The sequence below is a fragment of the Pseudophryne corroboree genome, chromosome 8, assembly GCF_028390025.1.
Source record: "Pseudophryne corroboree isolate aPseCor3 chromosome 8, aPseCor3.hap2, whole genome shotgun sequence".
Taxonomy (NCBI): Eukaryota; Metazoa; Chordata; class Amphibia; order Anura; family Myobatrachidae; genus Pseudophryne; species Pseudophryne corroboree.
The window spans coordinates 450,186,771-450,206,677 of record NC_086451.1 but is presented as its reverse complement, the minus strand read 5'-3'; the positions used below and the strand labels follow the sequence as shown (position 1 = coordinate 450,206,677).

Sequence of the window (19,907 nt, the reverse complement as noted above, 5' to 3'; positions counted from 1 at the left end):
AACCACTGAACTCTGGGGAGAAATATCTTAATCTGGCCACACGGTGACATTTGGTTTATAGATCTGGTAATTCTTTGCTAAATTGGGTGACCTGTGAGTGTGCCGAGAGTACACGGGATCGAACCAAAGAGAAAGTTTGAAACCCAAATTCTCGTGACCTTGTTTGACCCAGAAGAGTGATTGAACCTGAGTAATGTTATGTTGTGTTCCGGCTTTACATCATGGCACCTGAACCAATGGAACTTGCAGTATGATCATCTGCTTATCTGGTCATCTAATGGTTTTGCCAGAAGTCTACATGATCGGAGAATAACCAAAACTTACCTGCTGTTAAGGATTTTTTCCTGGTATTCCATGCTGTTCTACTGTTCATTGACTATGCATCTTTGGCTTTCTCAGGGAGATTCTGGTGCACAGGGTCCTTTGGGAACAATAGGAGAAGACGGAGAGAGGGTGAGTAGAAGCTGCTGGATGGAGATGACTCTGCATGATGGAGAGTCACATCTCTGATAGATCGGTATCTGAGACTCTTCTTTTCATATCTTTCAGGGAAGCGATGGAGACGTTGGACCTCGTGGACTTCCTGGTGAACCAGTAAGAACATTAATTATATCTTAGGGTGTGTTTGGGTCCTTCAGCTTCATCTACTGTTTTGGGGTGGGGGGAGTCCCAGACTATCTATGTGAAGGATTTACAAGTCGTGGATTAATGTTTTGCTTATTTTCTAATCAGCCTTGGTGTGTATGGAATAGCTTAAATAAATCTAAAGGAAAGACTACATCTTCATACATTACTTACTAATTCCAATGGCCCCTTGGTTGAGGTTCCACAAACTGTAGATCATTTTATCATATACTGCTTTCTCTGTGGTGACAAGTCATTCCTACCTTTCCGTAAGAATAGAGCAACCACAAATAATGTCACCCTTCTTTACTATGCATGATTAGCCATTATTCCCTGTCCCTAGAACTAAGGACCTTTCAACCCTCTAAGGTTCCTTTGTTGCTATTTTTCCTTCCTATGGATTAAATCAAGGATGCTGTTACAATTTTACCAGGCTGTAGTATCTTCTCACTGCCGGTAGGTGTTACTGCGCATTGCAAAATGTAAAATAAATCCCGGTCATCCCAAAAATGCTATATATAATAATAGTTTAATATGAAAAGACTGTACATGACAAAGTTCAGTTACAGTATGTTAAAATATATTACGTATTTTGAAAATCATAAGAATGACTTTTCTGTATATTTCTCAGTATATTTCATTTATATTGCAATAAGGGCAACGTACCGTTCCCATAGACCAAGCAATATTATTTGTATATGGTAGATTGATTGTAACCATGGAGATCCTAAGTTATGATGGGTGGCTGAGGAAAGCCTTACCTGCAGTATTGCACCAAAGTTGTTCCCTGATTGCTCCCTGATTTTACAGCTGCAGTTATATGATCTATATGTGCATTCTGAGTGTCGCATATATATTTTTCCAGCACACAGAAAAATAAAAAAGCAGCACTCACGTTTTGATGAAAAAAAGGAGGTTCTTATTTTTTTCATCAAAACGGGAGTTCTGTTTTTTTTCTTTTACCGGGTGCTGGAAAAAGTGAATGCCTATACCCCTTCTGGACTCTGCACCACCAACCTAGTTTTCATCACAGTGAGCTGTCTTGTTTTATATATATATATATATATATATACACACAACATTACATTTCATATTTCATAGAAAGGTTGGAGAACCTTTTTTAAACCCCCCTACGCCCACACATATGCATCTGATCCTTTTTAAAGAAACCCATTCTGTATTATAATCCTTTATGCCTCTGTCATGAGCGTGTGAAATTTCCTAAGAGTTGTCCCCACCTGTGGAATGTTATTGAGTTTTGACCGGTGGTGGGTCCCTTGTGTCATGCGTGTAGCCCATTAGAGAATTCTGCATGACACCACAAGGCTTTGCTGTATTACCATAATACAGATTGTAGCATCTGGTCAATGTGATATATGGTGAATGTTTATCTCTTCATGTTTTCTTAGGGTGTCAGGGGACTGCTCGGACCTAAAGGCCCACCCGGTATTCCTGGCTCAAATGTGAGTAACTGATGTATGCTTTATGGTTTGGGCACCAGTGTGAAGGGAGCTGAGCCGTGTAACACCACTCTCTATGTCTCTACAGGGAGTAAGAGGTATGGACGGACAAGTAGGGCCAAAGGGAAACCTGGTAAGAAAATGTTTCCACTGCACATTGATTATAAGTGATGATGTCTGCACTAGGACTCAACATTTTTCCATATAGTTGTATACATCAGTAGTGTTATCTCTGTCTCTCTACTTCAGGGCCCACAGGGTGAGCCTGGCCCTCCCGGGCAGCAAGGAACTCCAGGAACTCAGGGTCTTTCTGGGCCACAGGGGCCTACCGGACCACCAGGAGAGAAGGTAAGAATTCATGGACCTTGGATTGCTGGTAGAAAAGGAAGAGGTTAGCCTCATAACAAACAATGCCTTACGGAATATGTTTACCTACAGGGACCCCACGGCAAACCTGGACTTCCCGGCATCCCCGGCTCTGATGGACCCCCTGTAAGTACAATCTGGACTTGTCACTTAATGTGTCACTCTTTATATATAAGTTCTTGTCTTTCACATGCCTTGTGGGTCTTCCTAACTCTCTTCATCTTTTCCTTATAAAACCAATGAGAGTATTGACCTCACCAAGGCCACACACACCTTCCTCTATAGAATGTTATTCAGAGCTGATAGACAGCTGCTTATATACTGTTATTTTACAGACAATAAAATAATGAAAATATTATGCCATCAAGCAATGGCCTCGTAACAATGTGCACTGTAATCCAAATGACTAGTACTCAGGTGCTCGCTTCTAATGAAACAAATGTATGACATGGAGCTGATATGTCAGAAATTGTTACTAGGAACAGGAATCTGCGTAGAAATGTAAATGATGAACATTTACTTTCATGAAAAGTGCTTCCCAAAATGCTCTATACCAGCTGCGCTCAACTGCTTTCAGATGGGAACCTAGGGGCTAAATGTACTAGGGTGCGAGAAGCTGTAGGTGCGGGAGTTTGTGCGAGAGTGTCCGTATTTTTGAAGCGGCAATCATTTACAAGGCAAAACCAACCTATCATTCTTCTAGAAACCCACGGATCAGTGGGCCATGGTTCTAGTAATCCATGTTCTGGTGGACCATTGCTCTCAGAACCTATGTACCAGTGGGCTATTGTTTCTAGGAACCCTTGTAGCAGTCGGCCATTGTTTCTAGGAACCCATGTAGCAGTGGGCCATTGTTTCTAGGAACCCATGTAGCAGTGGGCCATTGTTTTTAGGAATCCATGTAGCAGTGGACCATTGTTTTTAGGAATCCATGTAGCAATAGGCCATTGTTTCTAGGAATCCATGTAGCAGTAGGCCATTGTTTTTAAGAATTCATGTAGCAGTGACCTATTGTTTCTAGGAATCCATGTACCAGTGGGTCATTGTTCTAGGAAGCCATGGATCAGTGGCGATTGTTCTAGGAATCCATGTTCTGGTGGGCCATTGTTTGTAGGAACCTATGTTCCAGTGGGCCATTGTTTTTAGGAATCCAGTAGCAGTGGGCCATTGTTTCTAGGAACCCATGGATCAGTGGGCCATGGTTCTAGTAATGTTCTGGTGTGCCATTGCTCTCAGAACCTATGTACCAATTAGCTATTGTTTCTAGGAACCCTTGTAGCAGTGGGCCATTGTTTCTAGGAACCCATTTAGCAGTCGACCATTGTTTCTAGGAACCCATGTAGCAGTGGGGCATTGTTTTTAGGAATTCATGTACCAGTGGGTCATTGCTTCTAGGAATCCATGTAGCAGTGGGTCATTGCTTCTAGGAATTCATGTACCAGTGGGTCATTGCTTTTAGGAATCCATAAAGCAGTGGATCATTGTTTCTAGGAATCCATATACCAGCGGGCCATTGTTTCTAGGAATCCATGTACCAGTGGGTCATTGTTTTTATGACTTCATATACCAGTGGGCCATTATTTCTAGGAATCAATGTACCAGTGGGCCATTGTTTCTAGGAATCCATAAACCAGCGGGCCATTGTTTCTAGGAATTCATGTAACAGTGGGCCATTGTTTCTAGGAATCCATGTAGCAGTGGGCCATTGTTTCTAGTAATCCACGTATTAGTAGCATTGTTTCTAGGAAGCCATGTACAAGTACCATTGTTCTAAGACCCCAAGTGTTAGTTTGTTGGGACCTCAAGTGTCAGTGTAACATTTTCTGAAATCCCTAGGGCCTTTGCATTGTGCTATTGTTCTGATACCTTAAGTGTCACTTTGCCAGTGTTCAAGGACCCCACATTTAGGTGTTTTCTTTCTGTGGGGCTGATTCAATGAAAAGCAATGTCCATGATTTGTGATCTGCACGGTGGGGAAATGATGTTAACAACAACACATCGCAAGCACAACATTACCCCTTATGTTATATAGTATGTGACCTCAGGTATATATATTACATAGAATTAGCCCAAAAAATTTTTGCACAACTGTGCGCTAGTTTATGTCATACGGGGCTTGATTCAATGGTCTTTTTTGCCCTTGCTTCAGGTGACCTCACAGTTAACGCCCAATAACGCCCATGGCTTGCAGTGCACAATTCAATGTTATTGTATTGCTTATTGGATTAACAGGATACAGTACATGCCCACAGGTGGCTGTGGCACCATATTTGGTTCATTATTCTGCACAGAAGTTTGATTTGTATAATATTATCATCCAGTATTTACAAAGTGAAGTCATTGGTGCAGATTCAATTGTTCTGGGCCTCTAAAAATCCCATCTAGATTTTTTAGACGCCCAAATAATTGTCACAATTAAAGTGTGTTTGTAGAAGAACCCACAGGTGACTCAGGATATCAATGTCTGATTGTTATGAAGCTTCGTCTTTTTCATCTTAGGGTCATCCTGGTAAAGAGGGACCTGGAGGCACTAAAGGCAACCAGGTGAGTCTGAGTACTGTGTCTTCTCCTATCAGCCCTATACCGACCCTGACCATTCAGGCTGGTCAACCTGTATCAACGGAAGCCTTTTATCGAAGTTCAGTCATGAGTTTCGGCCCATCTGTTTCTTACACCAATGTGGCCGAGACCTACAGAAATCTGTCTGCCTTTCACTCACACTTTTATTCTATTTAGTTAGACAGTATTAAGTAATCACTGATTGCTGGCTCAGATCAATGCTATGATAAAGCTTTAATTTCTTTTCTTCACTTTAATACAAGATTCACCCATCCCCCAATACCATGATCAGTTCCATCTGTCTCACTGCCACAACTTTTTAGGTTAGGGAGGGCAAGATATAATTTCATTTTGGTGCTCCTAAACCACTAAATGCCGTCCTTCAGGTCCAGCTGGAATTACCTGCTACATTACCTCCCGATGACAGAAATAGATATAAATATCTACTGTACCTATATAGATATCTTAATCTTGGGTGGTGGGGGTGTGCGGGGGGAAACAAAGGATGAAGGGGAGCCGAGGGTGAAGAGGGGACGAACATATGAAGTGGGAGGGGAAAAGGGCCCAGGGCTGGTCCCAGAGGAGGCCCAGTCCAAAGTAAGTAGCAGGAACAGACTGGGGCCTCTTTCCAGCCCTGGCATCCGTGTGCGCGCCGAAGGCGTGCACGTGAAAGGGAGTGCCCGTGATGACAAAGGGGCACGCAGACACCGCAAATGGGGGTGTGCCGCGAGTCAGGGGGCATGGACTCACAGCATGTCCCCATATTGCTTAGCAACGGGGCACTATGGGCGGCGACAGCAGGGGACAAACCAGAGAACCGGGAGCTACGCTGAACGCGGCCTTCCCGGCTCTCTGTGGGACCAGACCGGCATGTGCCAGAAGTGCCAGATGGGCAGTCTGGCCCTGGTAAATAGCCAAACACTGTAGGGGCTGGAGCTGGGTGCTGCGGGGCGGAGGGCCCTAGAGGTGAGTGGAGAAGAGCTGTGTGGTGGTGGAGTAGCCAGAAAATTGGATTGTCTATGTCCTGATTCTGCATGTGCCCCCTGAGCCAGTACATTGACTGGCACCTCTCAAATGTTTAGGGGGAACAAGCTGCCCCCTTGCCCCCCCCCCCATTCTGAAACCTATGAGTGTAATAATGAAACATAAAAAGAACCAATACTAATGGTAACGCAACAGCCAAGCGGTTAATATAGTGATCCATTTTCCAATGATTTCAAAGATGATGCTCAGCAATGAACCATCCAAGGTGTCTTAAAGAGAAATATATCTACTTTACTGGCCCAAGCTATTGGAATGTGACCTTACACATTTGCAATCACCACTTTCAAAGCATGACTGCACAGCAATCAGACTGTAATCTGATAATTAGCAGGCAGATAAATATTACTGAATGTTGTCTCGCACCAGTGGAACCATCTCCCATCCGATATGTCACCTCCCAGTGGAATGATTGCTCATCTCTCCATTCCATCACCCCAGTTGCACCATGGCCTCTTCAGTTTGGTTCCTACTGTAGCTGAAACATGATGCTGCTAATGAACTGTCCCTTCATATGGGTCCATTATGGGGTTATTATAACCTATCCAAACTACAAAGCCACCATCCCTACAGTCCCTATAAAGAATGACATGACGGGGTCACACATTGTCACTCTGCACCAACCAACTCTGTTCTTTATTTATTTAGGGTCCACTTGGTCCACAAGGTCAGATCGGTTATCCTGGGCCGAGAGGCGTGAAGGTACCTTATAGAAATACATGTTTCAATATGTTTAATCACCCAGTACTATTATAAACTGTTATCTCTAGGTGTGTAGGCTGATTGACTAACGAACCCCTTTCTGTGTGTGCTTGGTATATGATATGACGCTGCTCAGACTTACATTGTTTTGTGTTTATTTACAAACTGTACATTTTGTGATCTTTATATATTATATTATATTTTTGGACTTGAGCTATTATGTTCTACTACTCATTCCTCACTCATCTATCTATTGCAGGGAGTTGATGGAATCCGGGGTCTACAAGGACATAAGGGAGAGAAGGTAAGGGGAAGATTTTATTTTCGCTATATTTACCCCTTTCCTGATTCGCCATCCCAAATATTGTGCCTCTTGGGCCAGCACACGGCTCACACCATGACGGGTCACGTTCTTCTATCGTCTGATGGTAACCCATCTCCTGCAGTGCTCTTTCCATAACCTTTGGATGATTACCTTCATTGCTGTCTTTCAGGGTGAAGATGGTTTCCCAGGACTGAAAGGGGATTTCGGTGTGAAGGGTGACAAGGTAAGACTCACACATGCAATTACAGTGTCTTTATACCGGTTCATGCTGTTTATTATATCAGATGAACTTCATCGCCAGTTACAGGCAGCGTCTGTTTACACTGGTCCATGGACATGGTTTATCTAGGTAATGGGAATGTCCACTTGATGAACATAAGCATAGAGGAGTATTATTGGAGGGCACAGCATAAATGAATGGGCCACCATATTGTCTCGGTATATGTTCAGGATCCCCACTGTCGGGATCCTGGTAGCCATACTATAGACACCAGAATCCTGACAGTCGTCAGAACATCGATGACGGCATCCCGAAAGGATCAGTATCCCGACAACGGAATACCAACAGTCAGGATACCAAAGGTAAGTATTAACGGCCGGGTTAGGTTTAGGCTATGGGAGGGGCGGTCAGGTTTAAGCACACTCCTGGGGGGGGGATAGGATTAGTCTGCGGGGTGAGGGTAATAAGGGTTAGGCTGCAGAGAGGGTGGGTTAGAGTTAGGCACCAATGGGGTGGGGGGGGGGGGGAGGTGGGAGTAGGGTTAGGAGGGGAGGGATAGGTTTCGGCTGCGGAAAGGGGGTTAAGTGTAGGCACCACCAGGGGGGAGGTTAGGGTTAGGCACCAATAGGGCAGTTTAGGGTTTGGCTGCGGACAGGGAGGGTTAGGGTTAAGGGGTATGGGAGGGAGGTTAGGATACTTAACACACCCATTTTGGGATTGCCACTATCGGGATGCCGGCGTCGGTATAATGACCAGCGGCATCCTGACCGTCGTCTTTTCTCCCAGTGCTTAGATTTTTTTTGTAATGTTATTCGTTTTTTAATCTTTCTTTTTTTTTTCTTTTTTTTTTTATGTTCTTAAGCAACAGGCAGACTAATACCCCTTTCACGTTGCACAAATAACCCGGTATCGACACGGCATATTGCCATGTCAAAACGGGTAGGTGTGCGATGGGAAAGCTCCTTTGCTGAATTAGCGGGTTGCCTGACCCGGTAATTCAACCCGGTAAAAAAGAAGGGTTATTACCAGGTCAGGTGTAGTGTGAATGGGAGCCGTTCCGATGCGACACGGCTCCCATTCACTGCATAGGGAGAGGCGGCGCAGGAGATGAGCTCATCTCCCAGCGCCGCCTCCACCCCCACCCCTGCTGCTGCTGCGCCCCTCGCTGCTATGGCAACCGACCCGGTATATTGCCGGGTCGGAAAGACAGCAAAGGAGCGCAAATGCCGGATCCCACCCGGTAAGGACACGTTTCTCTTACCGGGTGGGATCCGGCAGTTGCGATCTGAAAGCAGCATAAGGGGTAAATGTAATAGCCTGTGTGATGCAAGGATCAGCAAAATCCCGGCGAATCTGGGCGAGGTTATAAAGGGGAAATTATTTTAAAGGCAAAACCAGGATGATTTTGCCTTTAAGTTATTCTAATCATCCAGGCTAGCCGGGATCTCGTCGAAGACTACAATTCGCAGACTAGATTACATTCAGCCCTAAGACGTACTTTATGTAGACACGTCATATAATACATTAGCGCCATCTAGTGCTTCTGTATAATGATTTACAAAATGTTCATTGTGCAAAAGTACCTGGTTTTCCATGCACAGTATATAAAGATGTTCTCAATTTACCCCTGTGCAGGGTGAATTCGGCCTTCCAGGGTCAAGGGGAGAGGATGGTTCTGAGGGTCCTAAGGGAAGATCCGGCCCCAATGGTGACCCAGGCCCGCTTGGATTGATTGGTGAGAAGGTGAGATGTGGCTGTGTCTGGTGCGTGTTCACAACTATGCACTTATAGAGTAAGGCCGCGATTTAACTCTTATCTCTTGTGTCTTCCAGGGCAAGCTGGGAGTTCCGGGCCTGCCAGGTTATCCCGGGCGACAGGGCACGAAGGTGACGGAGGGTTATAGTGTAACACAATGGGTATATGCAGCACCCGCCTCACCGCGCCGGCTCACAATACTGTCTTATATCGTTACAGGGATCACTCGGCTTCCCAGGATTCGCAGGGGCCAACGGAGAGAAGGGAGCGCGGGTATGGGGCTTATTACCTGCTTGTATAACGCAATCCATCCTATTCATTCTGGAGGGTGGATAGAGCACTGTGTTTTGGAACAACTGGCAACCTGACCATTGAGAATGTCACAGAGTTCACATAACTTATAGTTGGCTGATGACAGACTGTTGGAATAATTATTATTTCAGTAATTGTGTGAATTCGTTATCATACTGTGACCAATGCCAGAATATTAATTGGATATATTGTCATTATTTACATCATTGCCAGTTGGTTGAGGAATCACTTCATTATATTTTTGTTTCCTTCTTAGGGTCTGTCTGGGAAATCAGGGCCGAGAGGAGAAAGGGGACCCTCGGTAAGTGGCCGTTGCTCCCCTCCCTGTAATAACTGTTTCAGCTTGTTGTACTCCAGTGTATTGGTCCCTTCCTCTACAAATACATGTTATACATACGGCTGCGGTATGTGATGGCTACACAGCTCTCTCAGGTCTCCATGCCGTTATACTGACATGGGCATTGGCGTCTGATAACTGGTTATGATCCTGTACTATGCAGATAAACAGTGGCAGTTGCTCTGTCATTCCTGGAGATAATTATATCAGGTGCTAGAAAGGGGGAGGGGTCACAGACAAACAGCAGACGCCCGTTCCGGGGACTGGGCCAATATTCAGTCTATATACTCTCCATTAGCTGGTGACATCATGGATACATGGAGCACATAGTGCATGGTGCATAGTCTTCCGCTCCCGGGACATTGGGTGATGCTATGTTGCTATACCCTTGTGCATATTGTCACCGGTCCGCTTTATACTGTATACATTCAGCACTGTGTACTGTACTTTGTATAATTGTAACTCATTTGTTGTTTTTTTGCAGGGACCAAGAGGTCAAAGAGGACCCAGAGGAGCCACAGGGAAATCAGGGCCTAAGGTTGGTGTGTGAGTGTGTGTTTATGTATGTGTGTATGTGTGTATGTATGTATGTATGTACATGCATGAATGTGCTGTGATATGTTTTAGCTTGTAATAGGTCTATCTGTGAACAAATACTGCACAGATATAAATACACTCCTGTCAGTAGATGTATCACTTGCAGGTACAAAACAAATGTTAATAACCTTATTAACCTTATATGTATCTGTATTGTACTGTAGCAACAGACAGTGTGGTGCATGTATCTATATTGTACTGTAGCGACAGACAGTGTGGTGCATGTATCTATATTGTACTGTTGGGACAGTGTGGTGCATGTATCTATATTGTACTGTAGGGACAGTGTGGTGCATGTATCTATATTGTACTGTAGCGACAGACAGTGTGGTGCATGTATCTATATTGTACTGTTGGGACAGTGTGGTGCATGTATCTATATTGTAGTGTACGGACAGTGTGGTGCATGTATCTATATTGTACTGTAGGGACAGTGTGGTGCATGTATCTATATTGTACTGTAGCAACAGACAGTGTGGTGCATGTATCTATATTGTACTGTAGGGACAGACAGTGTGGTGCATGTATCTATATTGTACTGTAGGGACAGTGTGGTGCATGTATCTATATTGTACTGTAGGGACAGTGTGGTGCATGTATCTATATTGTACTGTAGCGACAGACAGTGTGGTGCATGTATCTATATTGTACTGTAGCGACAGACAGTGTGGTGCATGTACCTATATTGTACTCTAGCGACAAACAGTAATGTGCATGTTGTACTATAGGGACAGACAGTATGGTGCATGTATCTATATTGTAATGTAGCGATAGACAGTGTGATGCATGTATTTATATTGTACTGTAGCGATGGACAGTATGGTGCTTGTATCTATAGTGTACTGTAGCGACAGACAGTGTGGTGCATGTATCTATATTGTACTCTAGCGACAGACAGTGTGGTGCATGTATCTATATTGTACTGTTGGGACAGTGTGGTGCATGTATCTATATTGTACTGTAGCGATAGACAGTGTGGTGCATGTATCTATATTGTACTGTAGCGACAGACAGTGTGGTGCATGTATCTATATTGTACTGCAGAGACAGACAGTGAGGTGCATGTATCTATATTGTACTGTAGGGACAGACAGTGTGGTGCATGTATCTATATTGTACTGTAGCGACAGACAGTGTGGTGCATGTATCTATATTGTACTGTTGGGACAGTGTGGTGCATGTATCTATATTGTACTGTAGGGACAGTGTGGTGCATGTATCTATATTGTACTGTAGCAACAGACAGTGTGGTGCATGTATCTATATTGTACTGTAGCGACAGACAGTGTGGTGCATGTACCTATATTGTACTCTAGCGACAGACAGTAATGTGCATGTTGTACTATAGGGACAGACAGTATGGTGCATGTATCTATATTGTAATGTAGCGATAGACAGTGTGATGCATGTATTTATATTGTACTGTAGCGATAGACAGTGTGATGCATGTATTTATATTGTACTGTAGCGATAGACAGTGTGATGCATGTATTTATATTGTACTGTAGCGATGGACAGTATGGTGCTTGTATCTATAGTGTACTGTAGCGACAGACAGTGAGGTGCATTTATCTATATTGTACTCTAGCGACAGACAGTGTGGTGCATGTATCTATATTGTGGTGCATGTATCTATATTGTACTGTACTGGAGGAACAGACAGTGAGGTGCATGCATCTATATTGTACTGTAGGGACAGACAGTGAGGTGCTTGTATCTATAGTGTACTGTAGCGACAGACAATGTGGTGCATGTATTTATATTGTACTGTAGCGACAGACAGTGTGGTGCATTTATCTATATTGTACTGCAGCAACAGACAGTGAGGTGCATGTATCTATATTGTACTCTAGCGACAGACAGTGTGGTGCATGTATCTATATTGAGGTGCATGCATCTATATTGTACTGTAGCAACAGACAGTGTAGTGCATGTACCTATATTGTATTGTAGGGACAGACAGTGTGGTGCATGTACCTATATCGTAATGTAGTGAAAGACAGTGTGGTGCATGCATCTATATTGTACTGTAGCGACAGACAGTGTGGTGCATGTATCTATATTGTACTAAAGCGGGAGGCAGTAAGGTGCATGTATCTATATTGTACAGTAGCGACAGACAGTGTGGTGCATGTTTCTATATTAGACTGTGGGGACAGACAGTAACTTGCATGTATCTATATTGTACTGTTGCGACACACAATATGGTGCATGTATCTATATTGTACTGTAGAGACAGACGGTATGGTGCATGTATCTATATTGTACTGTAGCGACAGACATTGTGGTGCATGCATCTATATTGTACTGTACTGGAGGGACAGACAGTGTGGTGCATGTATCTATATTGTACTGTACTGGAGCGACAGACAGTGTGGTGCATATATTTATATTGTACTGAAGCGACAGACAGTGTGGTGTATGTATCTATATTGTACTGCAGAGACAGACAGTGAGGTGCATGTATCTATATTGTACTGTAGGGACAGACAGTGTGGTGCATGTATCTATATTGTACTGTAGCGACAGACAGTGTGGTGCATGTATCTATATTGTACTGTTGGGACAGTGTGGTGCATGTATCTATATTGTACTGTAGGGACAGTGTGGTGCATGTATCTATATTGTACTGTAGCAACAGACAGTGTGGTGCATGTATCTATATTGTACTCTAGCGACAGACAGTAATGTGCATGTTGTACTATAGGGACAGACAGTATGGTGCATGTATCTATATTGTAATGTAGCGATAGACAGTGTGATGCATGTATTTATATTGTACTGTAGCGATAGACAGTGTGATGCATGTATTTATATTGTACTGTAGCGATGGACAGTATGGTGCTTGTATCTATAGTGTACTGTAGCGACAGACAGTGAGGTGCATTTATCTATATTGTACTCTAGCGACAGACAGTGTGGTGCATGTATCTATATTGTGGTGCATGTATCTATATTGTACTGTACTGGAGGAACAGACAGTGAGGTGCATGCATCTATATTGTACTGTAGGGACAGACAGTGAGGTGCTTGTATCTATAGTGTACTGTAGCGACAGACAATGTGGTGCATGTATTTATATTGTACTGTAGCGACAGATAGTGTGGTGCATTTATCTATATTGTACTGCAGCAACAGACAGTGAGGTGCATGTATCTATATTGTACTGTAGCGACAGACAGTGTGGTGCATGTATCTATATTGAGGTGCATGCATCTATATTGTACTGTAGCAACAGACAGTGTAGTGCATGTACCTATATTGTATTGTAGGGACAGACAGTGTGGTGCATGTACCTATATCGTAATGTAGTGAAAGACAGTGTGGTGCATGCATCTATATTGTACTGTAGCGACAGACAGTGTGGTGCATGTATCTATATTGTACTAAAGCGGGAGGCAGTAAGGTGCATGTATCTATATTGTAGAGTAGCGACAGACAGTGTGGTGCATGTTTCTATATTAGACTGTGGGGACAGACAGTAACTTGCATGTATCTATATTGTACTGTTGCGACACACAATATGGTGCATGTATCTATATTGTACTGTAGAGACAGACGGTATGGTGCATGTATCTATATTGTACTGTAGCGACAGACATTGTGGTGCATGCATCTATATTGTACTGTACTGGAGGGACAGACAGTGTGGTGCATGTATCTATATTGTACTGTACTGGAGGGACAGATAGTGTGATGCATATATTTATATTGTACTGAAGCGACAGACAGTAAGCTGCATGTATCTATATTGTACTGTAGCGACATACAGTAAGCTGCATGTATCTGTATTGTACTGTAGCGACAGACAGTAAGGTGCATGTATCTATATTGTACTATAGGGACAGACAGTAAGCTTCATGTTTCTATGTTGTACTGTAGGGACAGACAGCGTGGTGCATGTATCTATATTGTACTGTAGGGACAGACAGTGTGGTGCATGTATTTATATTGTACTATAGCGATAGACAGTGTGGTGCATGTATCTATATTGTACTGAAGCGACAGACAGTGTAGTGCATATATCTATATTGTACTGTAGCGACAGACAGTGTGGTGCATGTATCGATATTGTACTGTGGGGACAGTGTGGTGCATGTAACGAAATTGGTGGTCATTCCGAGTTGTTCGCTCGTTATTTCCCCCGCAACGGAGCGATTAGTCGCTAATGCGCATGCGCAATGTACACAGTGCGACTGTGCCAAGTACATTTGCTATGCAGTTAGGTATTTTACTCACGGCATTACAAGGTTTTTTCTTCGTTCTGGTGATCGTAATGTGATTGACAGGAAGTGGGTGTTTCTGGGTGGAAACTGGCCGTTTTATGGGAGTGTATGAAAAAAACGCTACCATTTCTGGGAAAAACGCGGGAGTGGACGGAGAAACGGGGGAGTGCCTGGGCGAACGCTGGGTGTGTTTGTGACGTCAAACCAGGAACGAAACTGACTGAACTGATCGCAGATGCCGAGTAAGTCCCGAGCTACTCAGAAACTGCTAAGAAGTGTCTATTCGCAATTCTGCTAATCTTTCGTTCGCAATTTTGATAAGCTAAGATTCACTCCCAGTAGGCGGCGGCTTAGCGTGTGCAAAGCTGCTAAAAGCAGCTTGCGAGCGAACAACTCGGAATGAGGGCCATTGTACTGTTGCGACAAACAGTGTGGTGCATGTACATATATTGTACTGTAGGGACAGACAGTAAGGTGCATGTCTCTGTATTGTACTCTAGCGACAGACAGTATGGTGCATGTATCTATATTATACTGTAGGGATAGACAGTGTAGTGCATGTATCTATATTGTACTGTAGCGACAGACAGTGTGATGCAGGTATCTATATTGCACTGTAGGGACAGACAGTAAGGTGCATGTCTCTGTATTGTACTCTAGCGACAGACAGTATGGTGCATGTATCTATATTGTACTGTAGGGACAGACAGTGTGGTGCATGTATCTATATTGTACTGCAGAGACAGACTGTGTGGTGCATGTATCTATATTGCACTGTAGCGACAGATAGTGTGGTGCATGAATCTATATTGTACTGTAGCGACAGACAGTGTGGTGCATATTGTACTGTAGAAACAGACAGTGTGGTGCATGTATATATTCTGTACTGTAGCGACAGACAGTGTGGTACATGTATCTGTATTGTACTGTAGCGACAGACAGTGTGGTGCATGTATCTATATTGTACTGTAGGGACAGACAGTGTGGTGCATGTATCTATATTGTACTTTAGCGACAGACAGTGTGGAACATGCTTCTATATTGTACTGTAGCGACAGGCAGTGTGGTGCATGTATCTATATTGTACTGTAACGACAGTGTGGTACATGCTTCTATATTGTACTGTAGTGACAGACAGTAAGGTGCATGTCTCTGTATTGTACTGTGGGGACAAACAGTTTGATGCAAGTATCTATATTGTACTGTAGGGACAGACAGTATGGTGCATGTATCTATATTGTACTGTAGCGACAGACAGTGTGGTGCATGTATCTATATTGTACTTTAGCGACAGACAGTGTGGTACATGCTTCTTTATTGTACTGTAGCGACAGACAGTGTGGTGCATATATCTATATTGTACTGTAGTGACAGACAGTTTGGTGCATGTATCTATATTGTACTGTAGCAACAGACAATGTGGTGCATGGATCTATATTGTACAGTAGGGACAGACAGTGTGGTGCATGTCTCTGTATTGTACTGTGGGGACAGACAGTATGGGCATGTATCTATATTGTACTGTGTGGACAGACAGTGTGGTGCATGTATCTACAGTAAGGTGCATGTGTCTGTATTGTACTGTGGGGACAAACAGTGTGATGCAAGTATCTATATTGTACTGTAGGGACAGACAGTGTGGTGAATGTATCTATATTGTACTGTAGGGACAGACAGTGAGGTGCATGTATCTATATTGTACTGTAGGGACAGACAATGTGGTCCATGTATCTATATTGTACTGTGTGGACAGACAGTGTGGTGCATGCATCTATATTGTACTGTAGTGAAAGACAGTGTGGTGAATGTATCTATATTGTACTGCAGGGACAGACAGTGAGGTGCATGTATCTATATTGTACTGTAGGGACAGACAATGTGGTGCATGTATCTATATTGTACTGTGTGGACAGACAGTGTGGTGCATGCATCTATATTGTACTGAAGTGAAAGACAGTGTGGTGCAAGTATCTATATTGTACTGTAGGCAGGGCCGAAACTAGGATTTTCAGTACCCGGGGCAAGGCAGTAATATGGACCCCCCCCCCAAAAAAAAATAAAAAAAATTATATATATATATATATATATATATATATATATATAAAAAAACAAATAAATGATAATTACAAAAATTACAAAAAGAAATAAGTAAATAAATAAATAAACTAAATAAAATTCAAACTACGCCACGCAGTAGTGCAACCTTATTCTCATTACACTGAGATTGGAGTGCGCCCTGCCGAGAGAGAGAGATACAATAGAATAGGTTCTATAAAAAAAAATAAACACTTTAATATTCTCTATGTAATTATATTGGTAGCATATTATTAGAGTTTAAAGTAGCAAAATATATGATATAGGGTTTGCTATTTTAAACTGTAAGGAATATTAAGCTACCAATATAATTAAATAATTGAGAATATTAAAGTGTTTATTATTGTATAGAACCTATTTTTTATAGAACATTTTTCAAAAAGACTCACCATCAGCTGCTGTCACTGTCTAACTCCCATGCCCGTGGCATCCTTCTCCTCACTCCTGGACGGCGGTGCTGCTGTGTACTGCTGCCCCTCTCTCTCTACGTCTGGCCCCGACGTAACGTCATGACATCAGGTCCCAGCTTACACTGCTCTTGCCAAGAGGTGGATCTGTTTGGCAGCCGACAGTGCCTCGTTGCTTCTGTTAGTAGGGCAGTGGGACTCCATCGCCTTCAGCAGAAAAGGAGGAAAGGTAAGGCGGTGAGGAAGAGACAAGTGGAAGAAAAAAGGGGGTAGCTGGAGGAGGTGCAGGGCAAGAGGAAGGGGGAGGGGGACATATAGACATACACACTGCAGCTGGAGACATACATTCTGGTTACTGGGGGAAGGAGACAGACACACTGTGGCCAGAGGGGGGATATAGAGACATAGTGACTGGTGGTGGTGGGGAGTGACAAACATAGTGGTGACTGGGCTGGGGAAAGGGGGACATGGAGAGTTACACACTGGTGACTGGGGGGGGGGAGAAGTAAAAACTGGTGACAGGGAGGAGGGGGGCATGGAGACATACACATTGGTGACTACAGGAGGGGACAGGGGAACATAGAAATGTATCACACTGGTGACTGGGGGAGGGGGAAGGGGGATATGGAGACGTACAGACTGGTGACTGCAGTGGGGGAAGGGGGACATGGAGACGTACACACTGGTCACTGCGGTGGAAGAAGAGGGACATGGAGAGCTACACACTTATGACTGGGGTGGGGGAAGGGGCCGTGGAGATGATGGAGGAGCACATAGTGACTTACACGTTGGTGAGGTGACTGGGGGAGGGGGAACATGGATAAAAAGGGAACATGGAGAAATATACACTGGGAACTGGTGGGACATAAACACTTGTGTTGGGGTGGCTGGAGACATACACTGGTAACTAGGGTAAGGGGGGTTGTGGTGACATAGATACACTGGTGAAGACAGAAATTTACAGTGTGAAGAGAACAGGGCAGGAACAGAGGGGCTCAGAGCCTCAGACAGGAACTGAGCATAGAGGAGAGGAAGAGCACAGGTTTGGTGGAGCATTACTCTTACCAGTGTGGCCAACTGCTGTAATGATGAGCCCCTGCTAGCCGCGGTCCTTCTATCCTTCTTCCGACAGTGCTCCTCCATCCACCTTTCCCCACAAGCCCACCCGGCATCCGCACTGCTCAGAGAGGAGGGGCGGAGCCTCAGGAGGGACATTAGAAGCACATTGGAGGCTGTTCCCAGGGGTGGGAGTGGCCACCATGCTGGAGGAAGGGGGAGAGCGTCAGGCACTACTGCTGTGCTGCTCACACATGTCTGCAGTTATGGGCAGTCAGCAGCTGGTGTGTGCGGGGGCGGCTGCTGCGGCTTATTAGATCTATGGACACTGCCATTGGTACAGTGCATGTACCGTCAATGCCGCCCCCCTCAGTGCTGGTGCTGGCTGCGGGAGGTGATCGCTGCGGTGGGGGTGCTGGGTGGAGTTTTTTGCGCCCCCCTCAATGCGGCGCCCGGGGCACATGACCCCTTAGCCCCCCCCCTAGTTACGGCCCTGCTGTAGGGGCAGACAGTGAGTTGCATGTATCTATATTGTACTGTAGAGACAGACAGTGAGGTGCATGTATCTATAGTGTAGTGTACGGACAGTGTGGTGCATGCATCTATATTGTACTGTAGCGACAGACAGTGTGGTGCATGTATCTATCTATATTGTACTATAGGGACAGACAGTGTGGTGCATGCATCTATATTGTACTGCAGGGACACACAGTGTGGTGCATGTATCTATATTGTACTGTAGGGACAGACAGTGAGGTGCATGTATCTATATTGTACTGTAGGGACAGACAGTGTGGTGCATGTATCTATATTGTACTGTAGGGACAGTGTGGTGCATGTATCTATATTGTATTGTAGCGACAGACAGTGTGGTGCATGTATCTATATTGTACTGTAGGGACAGACAGTGTGGTGCATGTATCTATATTGTACTGCAGGGACACACAGTGTGGTGCATGTATCTATATTGTACTGTAGGGACAGACAGTGTGGTGCATGTATCTATATTGTACTGTAGGGACAGTGTGTTGCATGTATCTATATTGTACTGTAGCGACAGACAGTGTGGTGCATGTATCTATATTGTACTGTAGCGACAGACAGTGTGATGCATGTATCTATATTGTACTGTAGGGACAGACAGTGTGGTGCATGTATCTATATTGTACTGTAGGGACAGTGTGGTGCATGTATCTATATTGTACTGTAGTGACAGACAGTGTGGTGCATGTATCTATATTGTACTGTAGGGACAGACAGTGTGGTGCATGTATCTATATTGTACTGTAGGGACAGTGTGGTGCATGTATCTATATTGTACTGTAGCGACAGACAGTGTGGTGCATGTATCTATATTGTACTGTAGGGACAGACAGTGTGGTGCATGTATCTATATTGTACTGTAGGGACAGTGTGGTGCATGTATCTATATTGTACTGTAGCGACAGACAGTTTGGTGCATGTATCTATATTGTACTGTAGGGACAGACAATGTGGTGCATGTATCTATATTGTACTGTAGGGACAGTGTGGTGCATGTATCTATATTGTACTGTAGCGACAGACAGTGTGGTGCATGTATCTATATTGTACTGTAGCGACAGACAGTGTGGTGCATGTATCTATATTGTACTGTTGGGACAGTGTGGTGCATGTATCTATATTGTACTGTAGGGACAGTGTGGTGCATGTATCTATATTGTACTGTAGCGACAGACAGTGTGGTGCATGTATCTATATTGTACTGCAGGGACAGACAGTGTGGTGAATGTATCTATATTGTATTGTAGGGACAGACAGTGTGGTGCATGTATCTATGTTGTACT

At 44.1% G+C, this 19,907-nt stretch overlaps 1 protein-coding gene across 6 annotated transcripts in view; it reads left to right on the top strand.

Moving 5' to 3' along the window:
• Positions 1–19,907, top strand: part of COL11A2 (collagen type XI alpha 2 chain) — a 168,232-nt gene that overhangs the window by 109,244 nt on the left and 39,081 nt on the right. For all 6 annotated transcript variants that reach the window (XM_063938237.1, XM_063938235.1, XM_063938233.1 and 3 more), the window contains 15 exons: positions 400–453; positions 550–594; positions 2,034–2,087; positions 2,173–2,217; positions 2,334–2,432; positions 2,523–2,576; positions 4,950–4,994; positions 6,699–6,752; positions 7,012–7,056; positions 7,247–7,300; positions 8,933–9,040; positions 9,130–9,183; positions 9,272–9,325; positions 9,621–9,665; positions 10,186–10,239. In XM_063938237.1, coding sequence (XP_063794307.1) covers positions 400–453; positions 550–594; positions 2,034–2,087; positions 2,173–2,217; positions 2,334–2,432; positions 2,523–2,576; positions 4,950–4,994; positions 6,699–6,752; positions 7,012–7,056; positions 7,247–7,300; positions 8,933–9,040; positions 9,130–9,183; positions 9,272–9,325; positions 9,621–9,665; positions 10,186–10,239 — 864 coding nt within the window. The remainder of the gene's footprint in view (positions 1–399; positions 454–549; positions 595–2,033; positions 2,088–2,172; positions 2,218–2,333; positions 2,433–2,522; positions 2,577–4,949; positions 4,995–6,698; positions 6,753–7,011; positions 7,057–7,246; positions 7,301–8,932; positions 9,041–9,129; positions 9,184–9,271; positions 9,326–9,620; positions 9,666–10,185; positions 10,240–19,907) is intronic.